The sequence below is a fragment of the Bombina bombina genome, chromosome 1 (genome assembly GCF_027579735.1).
Source record: "Bombina bombina isolate aBomBom1 chromosome 1, aBomBom1.pri, whole genome shotgun sequence".
NCBI classification, from domain to species: domain Eukaryota; kingdom Metazoa; phylum Chordata; class Amphibia; order Anura; family Bombinatoridae; genus Bombina; species Bombina bombina.
The window spans coordinates 98,398,444-98,420,063 of record NC_069499.1 but is presented as its reverse complement, the minus strand read 5'-3'; the positions used below and the strand labels follow the sequence as shown (position 1 = coordinate 98,420,063).

General features: G+C 37.3%; 1 protein-coding gene across 1 annotated transcript in view; it reads left to right on the top strand.

Moving 5' to 3' along the window:
- Positions 1-411: 411 nt before the first annotated feature.
- RIN3 (Ras and Rab interactor 3) overlaps positions 412-21,620 on the top strand; it is a gene marked incomplete at its 5' end in the record, with an annotated part of 196,405 nt that continues 175,196 nt past the window's right edge. Inside the window, one exon of the mRNA XM_053710240.1 lies at positions 412-636. Coding sequence (XP_053566215.1) covers positions 412-636 — 225 coding nt within the window. The remainder of the gene's footprint in view (positions 637-21,620) is intronic.

The following is a 21,620-nucleotide window of genomic DNA, read 5'->3' as shown; positions in this document are numbered from 1 at the left end:
ATCCATTACGCTGACTGTATGTTACTCAGACATATACATCAATTCCGCTCACTGTATGTTACTCAGACACATCCATTCCGCTCACTGTATGTTACTCACACATACATCCATTCCGCTCACTGTATGTTACTCAGACACATACATCCATTCCGCTCACTGTATGTTACTCACACATACATCCATTCCGCTCACTGTATGTTACTCAGACACATACATCCATTCCGCTCACTGTATGTTACTCAGACATATACATCCATTCCGCTTACTGTATGTTACTCAGACACATACATCTATTCCGCTCACTGCATGTTACTCAGACACATACATCCATTCTGATCACTGTATGTTACTCAGACATACATCCATTCCGCTCACTGTATGTTACTCAGACATATACATCAATTCCGCTGACTGTATGTTACTCAGACTTTTGGAGTTGCTAATTTAGCATTTTTGTTCAGCTCTGCTGCAGATGTCAAAGACACAGAGCAACATCAGCTGGAGAGAAGGAGTGCTCTATCATCCACAACAGGCATCAGCGTCTTGGACAGGCTCATCAGGACCTGCCCCGTTTGGCTACAGCTATGTATGACTCAAGAGCAGGCGGTGGACATATTAAAGGAAGAAGCTGCAGGGGTAGGTTCAAATCCCTTACATCATTTAACCAAAGCCACATGGAGGGGACCAGGTTTGCCACATAACTAATATTTCTGAGGGTATTTTTAAGGGGACTCTAATGGTTCAGACAGAGCATGCAATTTAAAAAAAAAAAAAAAATCTAATTTATTTCCATTATCAGTTTTGCGCTGTCTTTTTTATGTGTACACTTTTAGAAGCACCAGCACTACTGAGCATATGCAAGAGTTCACAGTGTTTATTTATATGATCCTGTTATTGGCTAGAGGCTGTCACATGATACAGTGGGCAGGGAAATAGAAGCAATCATTGATATTTCTCAAAAAACATCTACTGATAGTGCTATTGCATTGTTTTATATTGTACATTTGTTGATTATGCAATTCTGTCATATTTAGTGGTCTTTTAAGTCTCTGTAGTGGTGCAGAATATGCGTTTATTATCAAATTTACCAATTTCTCTCTCTACCCTTTGTTGGCTCTTTTGCATGAGAGTATAATGCGGTAGGCTCAGGAGTGTTCATGTCTGTTGAAGGGACATTAAGTAGAATTTTGCCATTGGTTATGTAGCTTTATTTTTTTAAATTTTTTTTATACTTTTTCTTTTCACTGATTTCCCTGCCCCCCCCCCCCCCCCCAAAAAAAGGACATTTGCTAACCAATCACAAACTAATGCACATGTATAGGATTATAGGGGTAGGCCTTCTCTCTTCTCTTCCCTTTTTAAGTTGTTTTAAATTAATAATAATGATTTATTAAACAGGCGTTAAAACAAACAGAGAAATATATTCATTGCTAATACTAATAATTTACATCTAAACTACCTAGTATTCCCCACTGCTATTGTAAAGAATGCTTTTCCTGTTATAACTGTTTGAGAAAAACTGCTAATTCACCTTAAAGGGACATTGAACCTAAATTTTTTTCTTTCATGATTCAGAGCACGAAAATGTAAGCAACTTACTCCTATTATCAATTTTATTTTTGTTCTCTTGCTATCTTTATTTTAAAAGCAGAAATGTAAATCTTAGCAGCCAGCTCATTTTAGGTTCAGCACCATGGATAGCGCTTATTTATTGGATTCTGACATTTACCCACCAATAAGCAAGCATAACCCAGGTTATCAACCAAAATGGGCCGACTCCTATGCATCACATTCCTGCTTTTTAAATAAAGATAGCAAGAGAACGAACACAAATTGATAACAGGAGTAAATTAGAAAGTTGCTTAAAATTGCATGCTCTACCTGAATCATGAAAGAAAATACGACTAGCAGGTAAAGGTGAGGAAGAGGTAACCATTAGTTCACAGAAAATTAGATGCCACTATTAACCCAAGTCTCACTAGGAGCAAGTGGAACAAGCACAATTATCAGTAGCAAGCAGCAAAATAAATGATGAACGTGTATTGCAATAATGTTATACTTTCAGAAATGAAAATTTGTATCTATTGTTATATTCTTTTGAGTTTAAAGGGATATGAAAACCACAAATAAAACCTACAATTTTAAACAATTCACCAATTTACTTCTATTATGAAATTTGCTTTATTCTCTTAGAATTGTATTGATGGAGCAACACTGCACTGCTGGGAGCTTGCTGAACACATCAGACGAGCCAATGAAAATAGGCATATATGCATCAGCAGCTAGCTCCCAGGAATGCATTGCATCGTATGAGCCTACCTATGTGTGATTTCTTTCATACACGTGGTGAGAGTCCACGATGAATTACTCCTGGGAATTACTGCATTTGACTTTTCAGAGAGAGGGATTTTCAGTCTATTTTGAGGCCCGGTTTCCCTTCAGAGTAAAGTGCTTGCCAGAGGGATATATATGGGGTATGGCTTGTGACTCTTTTTCACCTTTTGGGACATTTTTCATAAACCTTCCATAATTGGCTGCAGCAACTTGCCTTTTGCCTCCCTCTATGGATCTACAATATACTCCTATTCCATAACCTCTGCTGATGACTGACTGTGTGACTGACTGTGCTGACAGAGTGCTGTCAGAGGCTCAGAGACTGCCTGATCCCAGTCCGGACAACATCATCCTAAGTGCTGTTGTTGTTTACCTGCACCTTTAGATCTGCGTATCAGAGGCTAACTTCAGTCTGCAGCTCCCCGACAAAGGTAAGTTCCTTCACCTCCCACCCTCTACATAGGCTGGCTGCCCCCAGAGCTGTCAGTGAGAGCATCTGACAGCCTGGATAGGTTTAGCAAACTATACAGTGACACATTATATTTTATTAGTCAATACTTGCTGGTGACACAGCATCACATGGTTTTCCTCTCTCCTGTGCGTTATTTACAGCTTGCCAGCAACCGTCATAGGAAGCGAGGTAACAGAGGAGAGGACTTGTGAGTGTAATTGCAGTGAATTAATGTTGTTGGTGAATACAGTATTTACACTGCCTTCCTTGCTTCTGTCCCTGACAAGATAAGACCCCCTCCTGCTGATTAGTGTCACGGAGCTTTGCAGACCATAAATTCTGCCTGTAACTTCATAGGTGAAACGTTCTGGCCGTATTTTAACCCTTAGCTGCCACTGGGAGATACTACTTTCACAATACAGAACAATTGTTATTTGTTGACATGTCTCATACACACATTCTCACACAGACATGTATATACATTTATGTGTGGGTCAGCATTATATATATATATATATATATATATATATATATATATATATATATATATATATATATATATATATATATATATATATATATACACACAGGTGAAACTCGAAAAAATTAGAATATTGTGCAAAGTTAATTTATTTCACTAATGCAACTTACAAGGTGAAACTAATATATGAGATAGACTCATTACATACAAAGCAAGATAGTTCATAATTGTGATGATTATGGCTTTCAGCTCATGAAAACCCCAAATCCACAATCCCAGAAAATTAGAATATTGTGAAAAGGTGCAAAATTCTAGGCTCAAAGTGCCCCACTCTAATCAGCTAATTAAGCCATAACACCTGCAAGGGGTTTCTTAGCCTTTAAATGGTCTCTCAGTCTGGTTCAGTAGGAATCACAATCATGGGAAAGACTGCTAACCTGACAGTTGTGCAGAAAACCATCATTGACACCCTCCATAAGGAGGGAAAGCCTCAAAAAGGTAATTGTAAAAGAAGTTGGATGTTCCCAAAGTGCTGTATCAAAGCACATTAATAGAAAGTTATGTGGAAGGGAAAAGTGTGGAAGAAAAAGGTGCACAAGCAGCAGGGATGACTGCAGCCTGGAAAGGATTGTCAGGAAAAGGCCATTTAAAAGTGTTGGGGACTTTCACAAGAGCCACCACACACAGACGGATCCTGGACATGGGCTTCAAATGTCGTATTCCTCTTGTCAAGCCACTCCTAAACAACAAACAACGTCAGAAGCATCTTACCTGAGCTAAAGAAAAACTGACCTGGTCTGTTGCTCACTGGTCCAAAGTCCTCCTTTTTTTTTTTTTTTTTTTTTAAGGATCACAGACTCTTGATCGAAAGTTTCCACATTCGTGCAGTTCCTTCTCACTCTTTGGAACTGCCTGAATGGAATGTTGCGGATCCACTTTTCGTGATGTCCACTCTTGGCGTGCAAATATGCATTTGTATCTGTATCCTTTCTAAACAAACTTGTAACTATTTGGCTATCTACATGGGTCAAGGTTAGATCCAAAAAAGTGATACAATCCGAATTATGACTTTCGGTAAATTTCAAATTAAGGAGGTTTCGGTTCAAAGAGCAGGAAATTTAGATAGGAAAAATCTGTTCTCTAACAAAACACCAAAAATAGATAGAGAAAAGAAACTAGGGAATCAACCACTGTTTATCACTAAATATAACAGAGCTTCTTGACAAATAGAGAAAGCATTTAAGAGACATTGGCCTGTTTTACTACTAGATCAAGTGTTAAAAACTGTTTTAATGGATAGACCTCAGGTGATCTTTAGGAAAAATCAAAACTTAAAAAGAACTTTTTGGCACCGAGCAAATTGAAGGATAACAATCAAAAAGAGAACTGGTTACACAAGAGAACCAAAGGTTTCTATAAATGCGGTAGGAAGGGATGTTTGAGCTGTAAACATATAGATAGAGATAACTCTAATTTTGTATATTCTGAGAGATAAGAGTCTGATATCAAAAGCTCTATGAACTGCAAAACCACTCATGTAGTTTATCACCTATCTTGTTCATGTGAACAAGGTTTATATCGGGAGAACTAAATGGAGTCTGAAGACTCGTTTTAGGGAACATTTGGTAAACATTGAGAAAGGAGTCCTCACACATGGAGTATCGGCCCATTTTACTGAAATACACAACCAAGATACAAGTAGCCTGAAGGTTAAAGCAATAGAGTCAGTTAAGATGGATATCAGAGGGGGTAACGGACTATTAGCTTTGAAACGTAGAGAAACATACTGGATATGCACCCTAGGTAGTCTAGAACCCATGGGGATGAACAGGGAAATACACTTAGCAGCCTTCTTGATAGACAATTGATTCTGCAATGATACATACACATATATGGGTATATAACTGTGTATGCACATATACATCTATGAAATCATCCTCTAGTGGATCATTTGTAATAGGACTCCTCTTCTCTTTCTACCTGTAAAATAATCAGAAGTATAGGCTTACATATGTTGTCACATTAGTTAGCACTATTTCCTTTTGGTTGCTTACATAGGTTGGTCTATCTATCCGAATATTTAAGATTAACTAGCCCTAATGAATTATAATTGAATTCCCTTTTAAGTTATACAAATACATAAGAACAATTCTTTTTGCTCTATTTTTCAATACTTTTGCTCCTTTTTTAAATTCTACTTATGTATTTATGGGTTTCTGATTATATGGAATGAACTAATAAATAATCTGTAGAGATCATTTATTGATTTCCTCTGTTAATTTTGGTATTTATATACCAGGGGTTATATCCATTTGAACATTTTAGTTCTTATTCTTCTTATTTCAATATATTGATTTTTTTAGTTTTAAATGCGTAATTAATTATAATAGTTTTATAATAATTAATTAATCATTTATAAGGTATTTTTCAAAAGATTTTTAAAAGATTTTTATTTATTAATTTTTATTAAAATGAAGTATATCACTTACATTAAGTAAACAGTGATTTATTTTATAAAGATTTACAGAGTTATTGACCTTAATTCTGCTGCAATAGAGACTGATTATGTTCTAAAGCTGTGATGGGAGGAATATCATCACATGAGGTGCTTCCCAAACAGTTTTTAAGATGATTCGGATATGTAGTGGGCATGCCTCTGACGAAGTAGGAAGCCTCCTACAAAACGCGTTAGGCCATGCCCACCGTCTGTGCGTCACCACTACCACAGCTGATCCACTATCTGGCCGGAGTTTGCAGATCAGCTATGAGCCAATTGTGTGACAATTTTGCTTTTGGAACATTTGTCTTACCGCACGGAGCAGAGTACTTTCTCTGAATAACATCTTGGCCGGGTTTCTCCCTAGTAAGGATCATCAGACTTTTCTGGTTGTATACATCTTGGGGACTAAACAATGGACCCGTGAGCTATTATACTGTGCCTTGTTTTATGTGCTTTATCTATACCTCATGTGTTGAGGTTATGAAGTGTGAGTGTTAATTTGTCTGTGTGCAATAAATTATTTGGTTTTATTAATATATTACGCTTAGAGTAGCGTGCGCCCCTGTCTCTCTTTTGTTTCCACTCAGCTATATCCGGTTATCAAAACCATGTACCAAGTGCTGCAACTCCTCTATGTTCCCTTTGCTCTAAGCTGACTGAAGTTTAGAAGAGTCTGGAGACTTCACGCATATCCTTTTTGTATACCACTTATACTATATTATTGTATATTGGTAGTATAACATTTAATGATATTTGTTTGTATCTGCACTAATATGTTTATTTAGTTGTAGGGCACTCCGTGTTTCCCTTTTTTTGTGATATGATTCAATACTGGTTTGGATGTCTGCTGGTTATTTTCTGGTGGACGAGTATATATTGTATTATTTATTAACTTTTAGACACTCTGTAGCTATGTTATGGTCACTTTGTTTATATATATATATATATATATATATATATATATATATATATATATATATATATATATATACTGCAAATGCTGTTTTTGCTTTTGTTATCTCCTCTCTTATGCAGATGATGGTCTAGTATAATGATATCGCTGATGATATTATTACTTATTCCCTTGTTTATCCTCAATATCTGAGCATATACTAGTGTCTGACCTTTGTGTTGATATGCATTACACTCCTGTTTTGACACTTTTCCTATGTTTTTAACTTACACAGCCAATCCTGGTAGTGGGAGCTTGTGGGTTACTCATGCAGCCTGAGTATAAAATGTAAACTTGTCGAGGACCGCCTACCTGCTTCTTTCAATGGTGAGCATCATGCCTGTGCAGCCAAGGGAGGGCTGGCAACCTTAGGCCTGGGGGCAAGTCCAGCCAACACAGGCGACAGTGAATTTTGCCCCGCTAACCAAAAAAAGAATCACACACACATATATATACACACACACACACACACACACACACACATATATATATATATATATATACACACACATATACTGTATATATACACACACACATATACATACACATATACACGCATATACATATATTTACACACACATACATATATTTACACACACATACACATGTACATATACATACACACACACACACACACACACACATATATATATATATATATATATATATATATATATATATATATATACACACACACACACACACACACACACACACACACACACACACATAAACAATAATTTCTATGCTCGTAGGGTCTACAAATAATAGACAAAACCACTACTCTAGCTAATTACAGAACCAAGGGGAAGCATGGCAGTAAAATAAAGCGTATCAGTTTTAAAAGTGATAACTATATAATATATTCGGTTTCTCTGGGTCTGGTGGAGCCCCTGCAACTTTCTCTGTTATTCCAAATATATGCATCCCTTTTGTAAAATAGTGCCAGAGGAGTGCTGTGCCATGCTTTGGAAATGCACATACACTGTCACCAATCAGGTGACAAAATTCTATAAAACAAAACTATAGTTCAAAATGTAATGGATTTGTGAGTCCCTTTTAAAATCTGTAATCTCTGACCTGAGTTAATGCTACGATGACTGACACAGCATCCACTTTGCTATATGACCGGCAGTGGGTATTATAAGCAGATGAAGACCAACAGGATAGGAATGGTTTAGGAACATGACGTAACTGCGCGCATGAGCAGATCGTCTCACTCGCACAGCAAAATCTTTGCGTTTAAGCAGGTTAAGGTCTGGGTTGGGGGCGGTGCTGTAGGCACTTAGAAATAAATGCAGAGGACTTGAAGCCTATATGTGCGGTGCGATAGATGGAAGTAAAAAGAACAATTTTTTTTTTAATTTTTTTTTTTAACAAAACTGGACCAGAGAGGAACCTTTTGGGCTGAATAAATTAAATTTTTCCAATGGGGGGCTATTGGAAAAATGTATATTTATTCAGCCAAAAAGGTCATGTGACGCCGTGAAACAGACATGCACTCTCTGGATTTGTGCAAGAGATAAGTGCTTTAATGGCAGGGAAATAAAATCAAAAGGTGCTTCAATTAAGTATTAGTTTAAGGTTGTTCACACTTATGCAACCATATTATTTTATTTTTATTACGGCACTCAGTCTTTTTATGTATGATTTTTTTCAGCATGGCACATCTTGACTTGGCAAGATTTGCCACTCTTCTTTGCAAAAACACTCTAAATCTGTCAGAATGCGAGGGCATCTCCTGTGCACAGCCCTCTTCAGATCACCCCACAGATTTTGAATTGGATTCAGGTCTGGGCTCTGGCTGGGCCATCCCAAAACTTTAATCTTCTTCTGGTGAAGCGATACCTTTGTTGATTTGGATGTATGCTTTGGGTTGTTGTCATGCTGAAAGATGAAGTTCAGCTTTCTAGCAGAAGCCTGAAGGTTTTGTGCCAATATTGTTTGGTATTTGGAAGTGTTCATTTTTCCCTCTACCTTGACTAAGGCCCCAGTTCCAGCTGAAGAAAAACAGCCCCAAAGCATGATGCTGACACCACCATGCTTCACTGTGGGTATGGTGTTCTTTTGGCGATATGCAGTGTTGTTTTTGCGCCAAACATATCTTTTGGAATTATGGCCAAAAAGTTCAACTTTGGTTTCATCAGACCAGAACACCTTTTGTGACATGCTTTTGGGAAACTTCAGATGTGTTTTTGCAAAATTTAGCCGGGCTTGGATATTTTTTTTTGTAAGAAAAGGCTTCCGTCTTGCCACTCTACACCATAGCCCAGACATATGAAGAATACGGGCGATTGTTGTCAGCCAGTACTTGCCAGATATTCCTGCAACTCCTTTAATGTTGCTGTAAGCCTCTTGGTAGCCTCCCAGACCAGTTTTCTTCTTGTCTTTTCATCAATTTTGGAGGGACATCCAGTTCTTGGTAATGTCACTGTTGCACCATATTTTCTTCACTTGATGATGACTGTCTTCACTGTGTTCCATGGTATTTCTAATGCCTTGGAAATTCTTTTGTACCCTTCTCCTGACTGATACCTTTTAACAATGAGATCCCTCTGATGCTTTAGATGCTCTCTGCAGACCATGGCTTTTGCTGTAGGATGCGACTAACAAAATGTCAGGAAAGACCTACTAGAACAGCTGAACTTTATTTGGGGTTAATAGGAGGCACTTTAAATGATGACAGGTGTGTACTGACTCCTATTTAACATGATTTTGAATGTGATTGCTTAATTCTGAACACAGCTGCATCAACAGTTATAAAAGGGTGTTCACACTTATGCAACCATATTATTTTAGTTTTTTATTTTTATTTCCCTTTACCTAAAATATTTCATTTTGTTTTTCAATTGAGTTGTACAGTTTATAGGTCACATTAAGGGTGGAAAAAGTTCTGAAATGATTTATCTTTGTCTCATTTTTTTACATCACAGAAACCTGACATTTTAACAGGGGTGTGTAGACTTCTTATATCCACTATATCTATATATATATATATATATATATATATATATATATATATATATATATATATATATATATATATATATATATATATATATATATATATTAGCAGGGGTGAACGGCACTCACGAATAGATCAGCTACCTGGTGCTTTCACTAGGGAGAAACAAACAGTAAAGCAGGTATGAATCCCACGGACGGACTCCGTGTTGCAGCCAGGATCCAAATAAAGCAGGCACACAGGTTTTTTCATAAACACTCCGGTTTATTGGCAATGTTGTTTACCAAACGTTTCGGCTCAAACACGAGCCTTTGTCAATGGTGTACAGAACCACACCTTAAATACCCACCCAGCCCCAGTGATAAACCAATCAGAGTGTGTATCCGCGGCACACCCACTCACACAAACTTTTTTACCGGGCTCAAAGTAGGCGTGACATGACGTCATCACGTTGCCGCTGTCCTAAGCGAAACCAAGGAAGCATGCGTAACCATGGAGACAACGCATAAACATTGGTGTGATGCGGGTGCGCAGACGGGTAAGACTCTGACAGGAAACAATTTAACAATCGATCAAAAAGTGATCCAAAATCCCCTACATAAACATACAATAGAAAAGGTATCTATCCATAGATAGATCAGCTACCTGGTGCTCTCACTAGGGAGAAACAAACAGTAAAGCAGGTATGAATCCCACGGACGGACTCTGTGTTGCAGCCAGGATCCAAATAAAGCAGGCACACAGGTTTTTTCATAAACACTCCGGTTTATTGGCAATGTTGTTTACCAAACGATGAATTCCTGGGCATGGCATACCAAGCTGGGGTAATTGATGATGATGTATTGGGTTTTCTTTCAGTTGATCATCCAATCTGCCCAATACTATATCTACTATATCTACTGCCCAAGATCCATAAGTCTCTCATAGATCCCCCTGGCAGACCTATTGTGTCTGCCAGGGGATCATTGATGCAGCCGTTAGCAGAATTCATTGATTTTTACCTACAACCAGTGGTACAAAACACTCAGTCCCACCTCAAAGATTCCTCTGAACTTATTAAACTACTGAAAGAGTTTGATAGTCTGGCCCCTACTGACATTTTAGTCACTATGGACGTAGTGAGTTTATACACGGTGATACCTCACGGGCATGGTATAAACATGGTGCGACAGATCCTGACTGACAACCCACTATACACTGGTCCTCCTGTGGAATTTCTGCTGCATCTGATGGAGTTCTGCCTGGAGAAAAATTATTTTCGATTTGAAAATGAGTATTTCCTACAAATTATGGGCACTGCGATGGGGTCAAATATGGCCCCATCGTATGCAAACATTTATATGGCAATGTATAAAAAATATAATATCTTCTCCAGGCAGAACCCCATCAGAATGTATCGCAGATATATTGACGATGTCTTTTTGATTTGGGGTGGTACCCCTGAAAATCTCATTGAGTGGGTCGAAGGATTGAATACCCTTGACTCCACGATCAGATTTAAAATGGAACATAATAACAACCAGATTCACTTCCTTGATCTGGAAATCTTTAGGGTAGAAAAACCTAATGGTGATAAACTACACACCACCTTGTTCAAAAAACCCACAGATAAAAACTCCATACTTCATTACCAGAGTTTCCACCCTAGATTTCAGAAAGATGGTGTTAGCTCCTCACAACTCCTGCGGGTCGTCCGGAACAACACGGATGACTCCCGAAAAGAGAAACAACTTGAAGAAATGTCACAAAAATTCCTGGGCAGAGGATATCCACCAATGCTAATAGATCAACAAAAGAGTGAAGCAATAAAACTCACTCAGAATGACACTATCCAGAAGCGGACAGTAACAGAACAACCAAAACGAATGAACTTTATAACCACTTATACTCCGGGATCTGGGATGCTCCAGAATGTGATTAAGAAAAATTGGATGATGCTCTCCAAAGACACCAGCCTACCTTTTGTGGATGCTCCGGTACTCCGGGTGGTATACAAGCGAGCAAGTAACCTCAGAGATCTACTAGTACTCAGTGATCCCATACATTGTTACGAAAAACAGACATGGCTTACAAGAGGGAAACCTGGATGCTACAAGTGTGGCAATTGTGTCACTTGCAATAATCTTATTGCTGGGACATCCTTTCAACACCCTCATAACAATAAAAGGTACAAAATAAGGCATAGATTATCTTGTACATCGGAATATGTGGTTTATGCCATTATTTGCCCATGTTCCAAATTCTACATAGGCAAAACGGTGACAGCATTCAAGGAACGTTTGGCTAACCATAAAACAGCTATTCGTCAGGCGATTGAAAAAGGACGATCAGAACAACCGGTTACACGACATTTTGCAACTGCGGGACATTCTGTTTCCTCGTTACGAGTGATGTTGATTGATCATGTGCCTTACAACAGACGTGGTGGTGATAGAGGACTGGCACTACTAAGAATGGAATCCCGTTGGATTTTTACATTGGACACAGTTGCCCCTCGAGGCCTGAATGTTAACATAGACTTTGGCTGTTGGTATAAACACAAATGAGTTGTGAACTATCGGGAGTCATCAAGAACTTAAGCTCTACCTACTCCTCAGACATGATGCAATGTATACCTATTTTGCATATATAGGGGGCTTTAGATTGTTTTTCGCCCTCACCAGCTACCTCCCCACATGCCTTGATACCATGAGTATAGAGGGCTGTGTTACTAGTTATTTATACTTTGGGTTCCGGTAGCGTTATTTATCTTACAACCTATATATAAGGTTTGTTTCTATGTTGCATATGGATAGATACCTTTTCTATTATTGTATGTTTATGTAGGGGATTTTGGATCACTTTTTGATCGATTGTTAAATTGTTTCCTGTCAGTCTTACCCGTCTGCGCACCCGCATCACACCAATGTTTATGCGTTGTCTCCATGGTTACGCATGCTTCCTTGGTTTCACTTAGGACAGCGGCAACGTGATGACGTCATGTCACGCCTACTTTGAGCCCGGTAAAAAAGTTTGTGTGAGTGGGTGTGCCGCGGATACACACTCTGATTGGTTTATCACTGGGGCTGGGTGGGTATTTAAGGTGTGGTTCTGTTTAAGTCTTCACATTTGGTTTTGTACACCATTGACAAAGGCTCGTGTTTGAGCCGAAACGTTTGGTAAACAACATTGCCAATAAACCGGAGTGTTTATGAAAAAACCTGTGTGCCTGCTTTATTTGGATCCTGGCTGCAACACGGAGTCCGTCCGTGGGATTCATACCTGCTTTACTGTTTGTTTCTCCCTAGTGAAAGCACCAGGTAGCTGATCTATTCGTGAGTGCCGTTCACCCCTGCTACTTTATATATATATATATATATATATATATATATATATATATATATATATATATATATATATATATATATATATATATATATATATATATATATATATAAAAATATATATATATATGCAATATAAATATATATATATGCAATATAAATATATATATATGCAATATAAATATATATATATATGCAATATATATATATGCAATATATATGCTATATATATATATATATATATATATATATATATATATGACCCTGGGACAGAATAATTTTTATTATTCCCCTTGCTGATTTGCGCATATCGGTTTTTTGTGCACTTAGTTTAAATTTTACACAACTGTTTACGCGCATCAGGGGTTGTGCATGTCAGGTTAACGATTGTCGGGTTAGCACATTTCCCTTTTAGTCTTATTATAGTTACTTTCGCACTTCGGTCGTTTGACACACCGAGTTAGTGCACGTTAATCACTGGCTATGTGCACATCGTCTTTCGGCACGCTAAATCCCTTATAGCTGTCAGCTGTTGGGCGGGGTGGTAACGCTCGTTTCTTCATACTGATGAACGTTATATGATCATTGGATGTGATGTTAATGTCTCTTGCTTTGTTTTGCAGTTCGGTTTAGCGTGAATTGTACATGTGAGTTTATTTACAAAGCTTCGTAGGAGGGGATAAGTGATTTCCATTCCTCAAAAGCTTTTTAAGGGGGTTATAGTGTTTATTGCCTTCAGACGAGCGTAAAAGGTCAGTTCAAATGTTACCTTCTACTAGTACTTTGTGCCCTGAAGCCAGGGATACTGTTATGTCTTCAGATGGTGAAGTTTCCACTGGTGATGAGGAATCTTCATCTGATGTTGAACCTAATATTTCCTCTTTTTTGTTTAAAATCGAACATATTCTTTCCCTTTTTTAAAAGAGGCTTTAATTACTTTAAGGATCAAAGATCCTAAACTTTGTGATAATAAGCCTTGTAATTGTTTAAATTCAGTTTTTAAGGCTGTTATTAATCTTCCTGGGGTTTTCCCTATTCTCTGACATGATTTCTAAGGAATGGTCTAAGCCAGGTAATTTATTTATTCCTTCTGCAAGGTTTAAAAATTTATATCCTTTGTAGTTTAATATCGTTCTCTACATTCAGAATAAATAAGTGCATACATGCATGCATTCATTTGTTAAGTGAAAACTAAATTAGTTGACATATTTGCTTAGAAATAAAACATTATAGCAATTCAAGTATTACACTAATTATTTTGAAATCACTAGTTTCTCAGTTTGTTGTTTATTAAAATAAAAATTGCTGGTTTGATGATTACATCTTGGTGTTATGTTTAAGCCTTTAATTGTAGTAACTCATTAGTATTGTAGAACTTAATCATTTGAACTTTGTGATATGTTAAATTAATTATTGGAATACTGAGTTGTTTATGATCTCATAAATCATTGTATAAAAATAAGTTATATCCTTTACTTACTGCTATTGTTGATTTGTGAGAAAAAGTTCCCAAGGTTGATTGGGTAATTTTCACTCTGGCTAAACATACTATTAATCCTTTGGAAGACAGTACTTCTTTTAAGGACCCGTTGGATAGAAAAACATAATTTATGTAAGAACTTACCTGACAAATTAATTTCTTGCATATTAGCAAGGGTCCATGAGCTTGTGACGTATGGGATATACATTCCTACCAGGAGGGGCAAAGTTTCCCAAACCTCAAAATGCCTATAAATACACCCCTCACCACACCCACAATTCAGTTTAACAAATAGCCAAGTAGTGGGGTGATAAAATAAGGAGTAAAAAAACATAGAAAAAGAGGAACTGGAAATAAAATTGTGCTTTTTATACAACAATCATAACCACCATAAAAAAGGGTGGGCCTCATGGACTCTTGCCAATATGAAAGAAATTAATTTATCAGGTAAGTTGTTACATAAATTATGTTTTCTTTCATGTACCTGTAATTGGCAAGAGTCCATGAGCTAGTGAAGTATGGGATAGAAATAACCAAGATGTGGGAGACTACAGAAGAGTCGCTAGAAAGGTAGGGATAAAATAAAAACAGCTATTTCCGCTGAAAAAAATTTAATCCACAAAAAAATAAGTCTTTCTTATAAATTTCATGAACAAAAATTAAATCATAAGCAGAAGAATCAAACTGAGACAGCTGCCTGAAGAACTTTTCTACCAAAAACTGCTTCAGAAGAAGCAAATACATCAAAATGCTAAAATTAAGTAAATGTATGCAAAGAAGACCAAGTTGCTGCTTTGCAAATCTGATCAACAGAAGCTTCATTCTTAAAAGCCCAAGTAGTGGCGACTGATCTAGTAGAATGAGCTGTAATTCTCTGAGGCAGAGAATGTCCTGCCTCTAAATAAGCCTTGTGAATCAAAAGCTTTAACCAAGATGCCAAAGAAATGGCAGAGGCTTTCTGACCTTTCCTAGGACCAGAAAAAACAACAAATAGAAGTCTTCCTGAAATCTTTAGTAGATTCGACATAATATTTCAAAGCTCTTACACGTCCAAAGAATGCAAAGATCTTTCAAGAGTATTCTTGGGATTAGGACACAAGGAAGGAACAACAATTTCCCTACTAATGTTAGAATTCAAACCTTAGGAAGAAATTTAAACAAAGTCCGCAAAACAGCCTTATCCTGATGGAAAATCAGAAAAGGAGACTCACAAGAGAGAGCAGACAATTCAGAAACTCTTCTAGCTGAAGAGAGAGCCAAAAGAAACAACACTTTCCAAGAAAGTAGTTTAATATCCAAAGAATGCATAGGCTCAAAAGGAGGAGCCTGCAAAGCCTTCAAAACCAAATTAAGACTCCAAGGAGGAGAGATTGATTTAACAACAGGCTTGATACGAACCAAAGCCTGAACAAAACAGTGAATATCAGGAAGTTTAGCAATCTTTCTATGAAATAAAACAGAAAGAGCAGAGATTTGTCCCTTCAAGGTACTTGCAGACAAACCTTTATCCAAACCATCCTGAAGAAACTGTGAAATTCTAGGAATCCTAAAAGAATGCCAAGAGAATTTATGAGAAAAACACCATGAAATATAGGTTTTCCAAACCCGATAATAAATCTTCCTTGAAACAGACTTACGAGCCTGTAGCATAGTATTAATCACTGAGTCAGAGAAACCTCTTTGACTAAGTACTAAGCATTCAATTTCCATACCTTCAAATTTCGGGATTTGAGATCCTGATGGAAAAACGGCCCTTGAGACAGAATGTCCGGCCTTAAAGAAAGTGGCCAAGGTTGACAACTGGACATCCGGACAAGATCCGCATACCAAAACCTGCGAGGCCATGCTGGTGCTATCAGAAACACATGCAATTGTTCCAATATGATCTTGGAGATCACCCTTGGAAGAAGAACTAGAGGTGGAAAAATGGAAGCAGGTTGGTAAAACCAAGGAACTGCTAACACATCCACCATCTCCGCCTGAGGATCCCTGGACCTGGAAAGATACCTGGGATGCTTCTTGTTTAGATGGGAAGCCATCAGATCTTTTTCGGGGAGACCCCACATCTGTACAATCTGACCAAATACATCCGGATGGAGAGACCACTCACCTGGATGTAAAGACTGACGACTGAGATAATCCGCCTGGGATATGTATCGCAGAAGTTACACAAGAGTTGGATTCCGCCCAAGAAAGTATCAGAGATAGTTCTTTCATCACTAAAGGACTGCGAGTCCCCCCTTAGTGATTGACATATGCCACAGTTGTGATATTGTCTGTCTGAAAACGAATGAATAATTCTCTCTTTAATAGCAGCCAAGCCTAAAGAGACCTGAAAATAGCACGGAGTTCTAAAATATTGATTGGTAACCTCGCCTCTTGAGGATTCCAAACTCCTTGTGCTGTCAGAGACCCCCAGACAGCTCTCCAACCTGTGAGACTTGCATCTTTTGAAATCACAATCCAGGCAGGACGAACAAAAGAGGCCCCTTGAATAATCCGATGATGAACTAACCACCAGGACAGAGAGAGTTGAATGTTGGGATTTAAATTTTTTGGTGCCAACTCGCATCATAACAAACACTATTTCACGCCAAACAACCTAGCGTCAACTAAGACACAGGAAATGACGAACTTGCGTCTTGACAGACGCACATTCGCCAAAAAACTTTCTCGCACCAAGAATGACGCAATAAATAACAGCATTTTGCGCCCTTGCGAGCCTAATTTGCCCACAAGTCAAATTGGGAAAAAAAGAAAAAAACTATATCCCAGGTAAGGCAAACTTCCAAAACGTGATTCCCATAATGAAACTGGGAAATACACATAGACCTGATTCATGGCAAAAATAAGTAAAATACATATATTTAAAACTTTATATTAAAACATAAAGCGCCAAACCACAGCTGAGAATGTCTTGAAATAATGATACTACTTACCCGAAAGACACCCATCCACGTATAGCAGATAGCCAAACCAGTACTGAAAGCTATCAGCAGAGGTAATGGTATATAAGAGTATATCGTCAATCTGAAAAGGGAGGTAGGAGATGAATCCCTATGACCGATAACAGAGAACCCTTGAAAAGATTTCCCGTGAGGAAACCAAAATATCAAACAGGCAATACTCTCTTCACATCTCTCTGGCAAACACTGTACTCTGAGAGGATTTGGGTTTCAGAATGCTTAGAAGCGCTTATCGCAGAATAAATCATAAAAATCAAGCACAAACTTACTTCACCACCTCCATAGGAGGCAAAGTTTGTAAAACTGAATTGTGGGTGTGGTGAGGGGTGTATTTATAGGCATTTTGAGGTTTGGGAAACTTTGTCCCTCCTGGTAGGATTGTATATCCCATACGTCATAAGCTCATGGACTCTTGCCAATTACATGAAAGAAATTAGTATTTTCATAGAAGGGCCTTTTTACAAGCAGGGTATTTGCTCAGGCCAGCTATTTCTATTGCTGATATGGCTGCTTCTTCAACTTACTGGTTATCTATTTTCTCAGAACAATGTTCTCATGACTCAACTAGTGAAAATCGTTGTGTTTACTCAAAAATGCTAATTCTTTTATTTGTGATGCTTTGTTTGATATTATGAAGATAAATGTCAAAAGCCTTATGGCTTAAATACAATGTATTATCTTTCCTTTCAGGGAAGGAAATTGTTTGGTTCTGATTTAGATTCTATCATTTCTACTCATACTGAAGGGCTTCCAATAGTTTTCATTCAGAATAAGAAACAAAAGGTTGACTCCTGTGCTCAGAAGCAGGGCACCTCTAGCTCAGTATGGAGATCTAGTGCTAACTGGATCAAGTCAAAGCAGGGTAAGAAATCAATCCCTACTACCAAAACTGCATGAAGGTGCAGCCACTCGATCCGGAGGTTCTGGTAGGGGGCTAGGTTGGGCCTCTTTTAGGAGGCTTGGTCTGTTTCAGATCCCTGTGTTCTGAATATAGTTTTTCAGGGATATCCCATAGGATTCAGAACAAGACCTCCCAGCAAAAGGTTTTTCTTTCATGTAATTAGCAAGAGTCCATGAGCTAGTGACGTATGGGATATACATTCCTACCAGGAGGGACAAAGTTTCCCAAACCTCAAAATGCCTATAAATACACCCCTCACCACACCCACAAATCAGTTTTACAAACTTTGCCTCCCATAGAGGTGGTGAAGTAAGTTTGTGCTAGATTCTACGTTGATATGCGCTTCGCAGCAGGTTGGAGCCCGGTTTTCCTCTCAGTGTGCAGTGAATGTCAGAGGGATGTGAAGAGAGTATTGCCTATTTGAATTCAATGATCTCCTTCTACGGGGTCTATTTCATAGGTTCTCTGTTATCGGTCGTAGAGATCCATCTCTTACCTCCCTTTTCAGATCGACGATATACTCTTATATATACCATTACCTCTACTGATTCTCGTTTCAGTACTGGTTTGGCTTTCTACTACATGTAGATGAGTGTCCTGGGGTAAGTAAGTCTTATTTTCTGTGACACTCTAAACTATGGTTGGGCACTTTTATATAAAGTTCTAAATATATGTGTTTAAACATTTATTTGCCTTGATTCAGGATGTTCAACGTTCCTTATTTCAGACAGTCAGTTTCATATTTGGGATAATGCATATGAATAAATCAATTTTTTCTTACCTTAAAATTTGACTTTTTTTCTGTGGGCTGTTAGGCTCGCGGGGGCTGAAAATGCTTAATTTTATTGCGTCATTCTTGGCGCGGACTTTCTTGGCGCAAAAAATGTTCTTGTCATTTCCGGCGTCATACGTGTCGCCGGAAGTTGCGTCATTTTTTTGACGTTTTTGCGCCAAAAAATGTTGGCTTTACCGGATGTGGCGCCATTTTTCAAAAATTCGAGCGTCATTGTTGTCTCCACAATACTTAAGTCTCATTATTTATTGCTTCTGGTTGCTAGAAGCTTGTTCATTGGCATTTTTTTCCCATTCCTGAAACTGTCATTTAAGGAATTTGATAAATTTTGCTTTATATGTTGTTTTTTCTATTACATATTGCAAGATGTCTCAGATTGACCCTGAATCAGATGCCACTTCTGGAAAAACGCTTAACTGAGTTTCAGTTCTACCAAAGCTAAGTTCATTTATTTTAAATGTTATAAATGTTTATCTTTAGCTATGGTTTGTAATAAAGTTATTATGATATACTTTTACATGCAGAATCCATTAGTATTTATGCTTTATATATTTCCATTCTTACATCTTATGTACAAGAAATATTTAGAAGATTTATAAGAAATTTTTTTCTGATTCTATTTTAAAGGCTTTGTCTGACTTCGTGCCTTCTAATAAAATTTTTAGGTCTTTTTCACTTCTTTTTAATTATTGAAGTTTCAAATGACCAACAACATACTGATTTATCCTTCTCTGATGATGTTTTTTCTCTTTCAGAAATTTTCTTCATCAGATATTGACACTAACAAATCTACTTTTTTATTATTTTTCTATTATTAAAGTACATTTGTTCTTTGTTGAAAAGGTGTTGATTTTTTTGGATATTAAAGTAACTAGTTCTTTAAGACTAGCTGACACTATTTCTGCCTATTTTATTCTTCTGTGTTTTCAGAGGTTTTCTTTCCAATTCCCCATACTAGGGAATGGAATAGGCTGAGAATTTTCTTTTATTCCTTCTTCAAAGGTTTTAAACTATATTCTTTGCCAGCAGTTAAATTCAATTTGGAGGGTTCTCCAATTTATTGAGGCTGTCTCTACTTCTACTAATTATGCTATTATTTCTATAGCAAAATAGTATTTATTTTCCTTTAGATAGTTGTATCTTATTTATGGAAAATTATTTAGTTTCAGGTACTTTTCTTGGTCCTGTGATTTATTTGGATATTGCAATTGCTTCATATTTTCTGTTTACTTTAAGATCAAGTATCAGATTATGATTTATTTTAACATTGTTAAAGGGACAACATTTACTAGACTAGGTGCTGTTGCATTTGTCTTGTTGTTTTGCATTTATTGATTATGCAAGTCCACTGTTTTGACTGGTCCTTTTAACTGGACTATCATGCTAATAATTTCATTTGTGTCTTCATTTTATTGAATATTTTCGCAAATGAGGGTTAATCTATGTCTTTAGCTATTTTAGCTAGAAGAATTTTGTGATTTTTTAAAAAAAAAAAAAATCCATATTTCTTTTGTTCTAAGATAATCAATTATTTGTTTTATAATTGGATTCAATTCTTAACTGTTACTCTGGGCTTCAAGAATGAGTTCTAAGACTAAAACTTTAAGCTTATATTAGTTTGGTTGTTCTTATTAAGGAACAAATTCCTGAGTTCTTTCCCAAGTAACATGTTTATAATTGGAGTTCGAAATCAGCTCCCTAATATTGCGATGTACGTGCCGTATTTTAGCTTGGCTGGTAAGGGGCAGGTTAAGACTTCTTTGAAATTTATTTGGTTCTATTTTTTCCAAATTTCTTTGATTTTATTCCAGTAAGGCTAACACTTTCTTTAAGTGTGTTTCTGTCCTGTATATTTTGGGTACTGTTGAAGCATGGCTAGGCACCCATGGGGTTCAAGCGCTGCTCAGACCTGGAATCTTCTGGGGTATTTCTTCCAGTTCCTTTTTTAGGAACCGGGTTTTGGAGTTTTATTCAAACTATTTTGCCTTTTTATGGTCATTGATAGCATTATTTGTTTTCATTAGATACAGTAAATGCATATTTTCATTTTTCTGTTTTCATTCAGATTATTTTCTGAGGATGCGGAATCTCATATGATTCACTTGCTCTTCAGGACATAGTTAGAGGATCTTTTTTCAAAAGCTCTTGATTCCTCACACAAGGGTCACCTTTTTTAGGTTTCCAGATAGTTTGTGTCACTGTCTTTGTCTCTATCAGACAAGGGATAATTTTATTGGGTTCCGTCTGTCGGTACCTTTAGTCTCCTTCAGTTGCTATATATGCATAGAAGTTTTAGGTCTTATGGCCACAGCATTTGATTCAATTCCCTTTGCTCATTTTTCAATAGAAAGAACCTTTCCAGTCTTTTATGAGTGTTGTTCCTTCAAGAACATGGTTGGAGGATCAATTTACCAAAAAGTTTGTTGATTCCTCAGACAAGGGTAACCTTTTTAGGTTTCCAGATAGATTCAGTG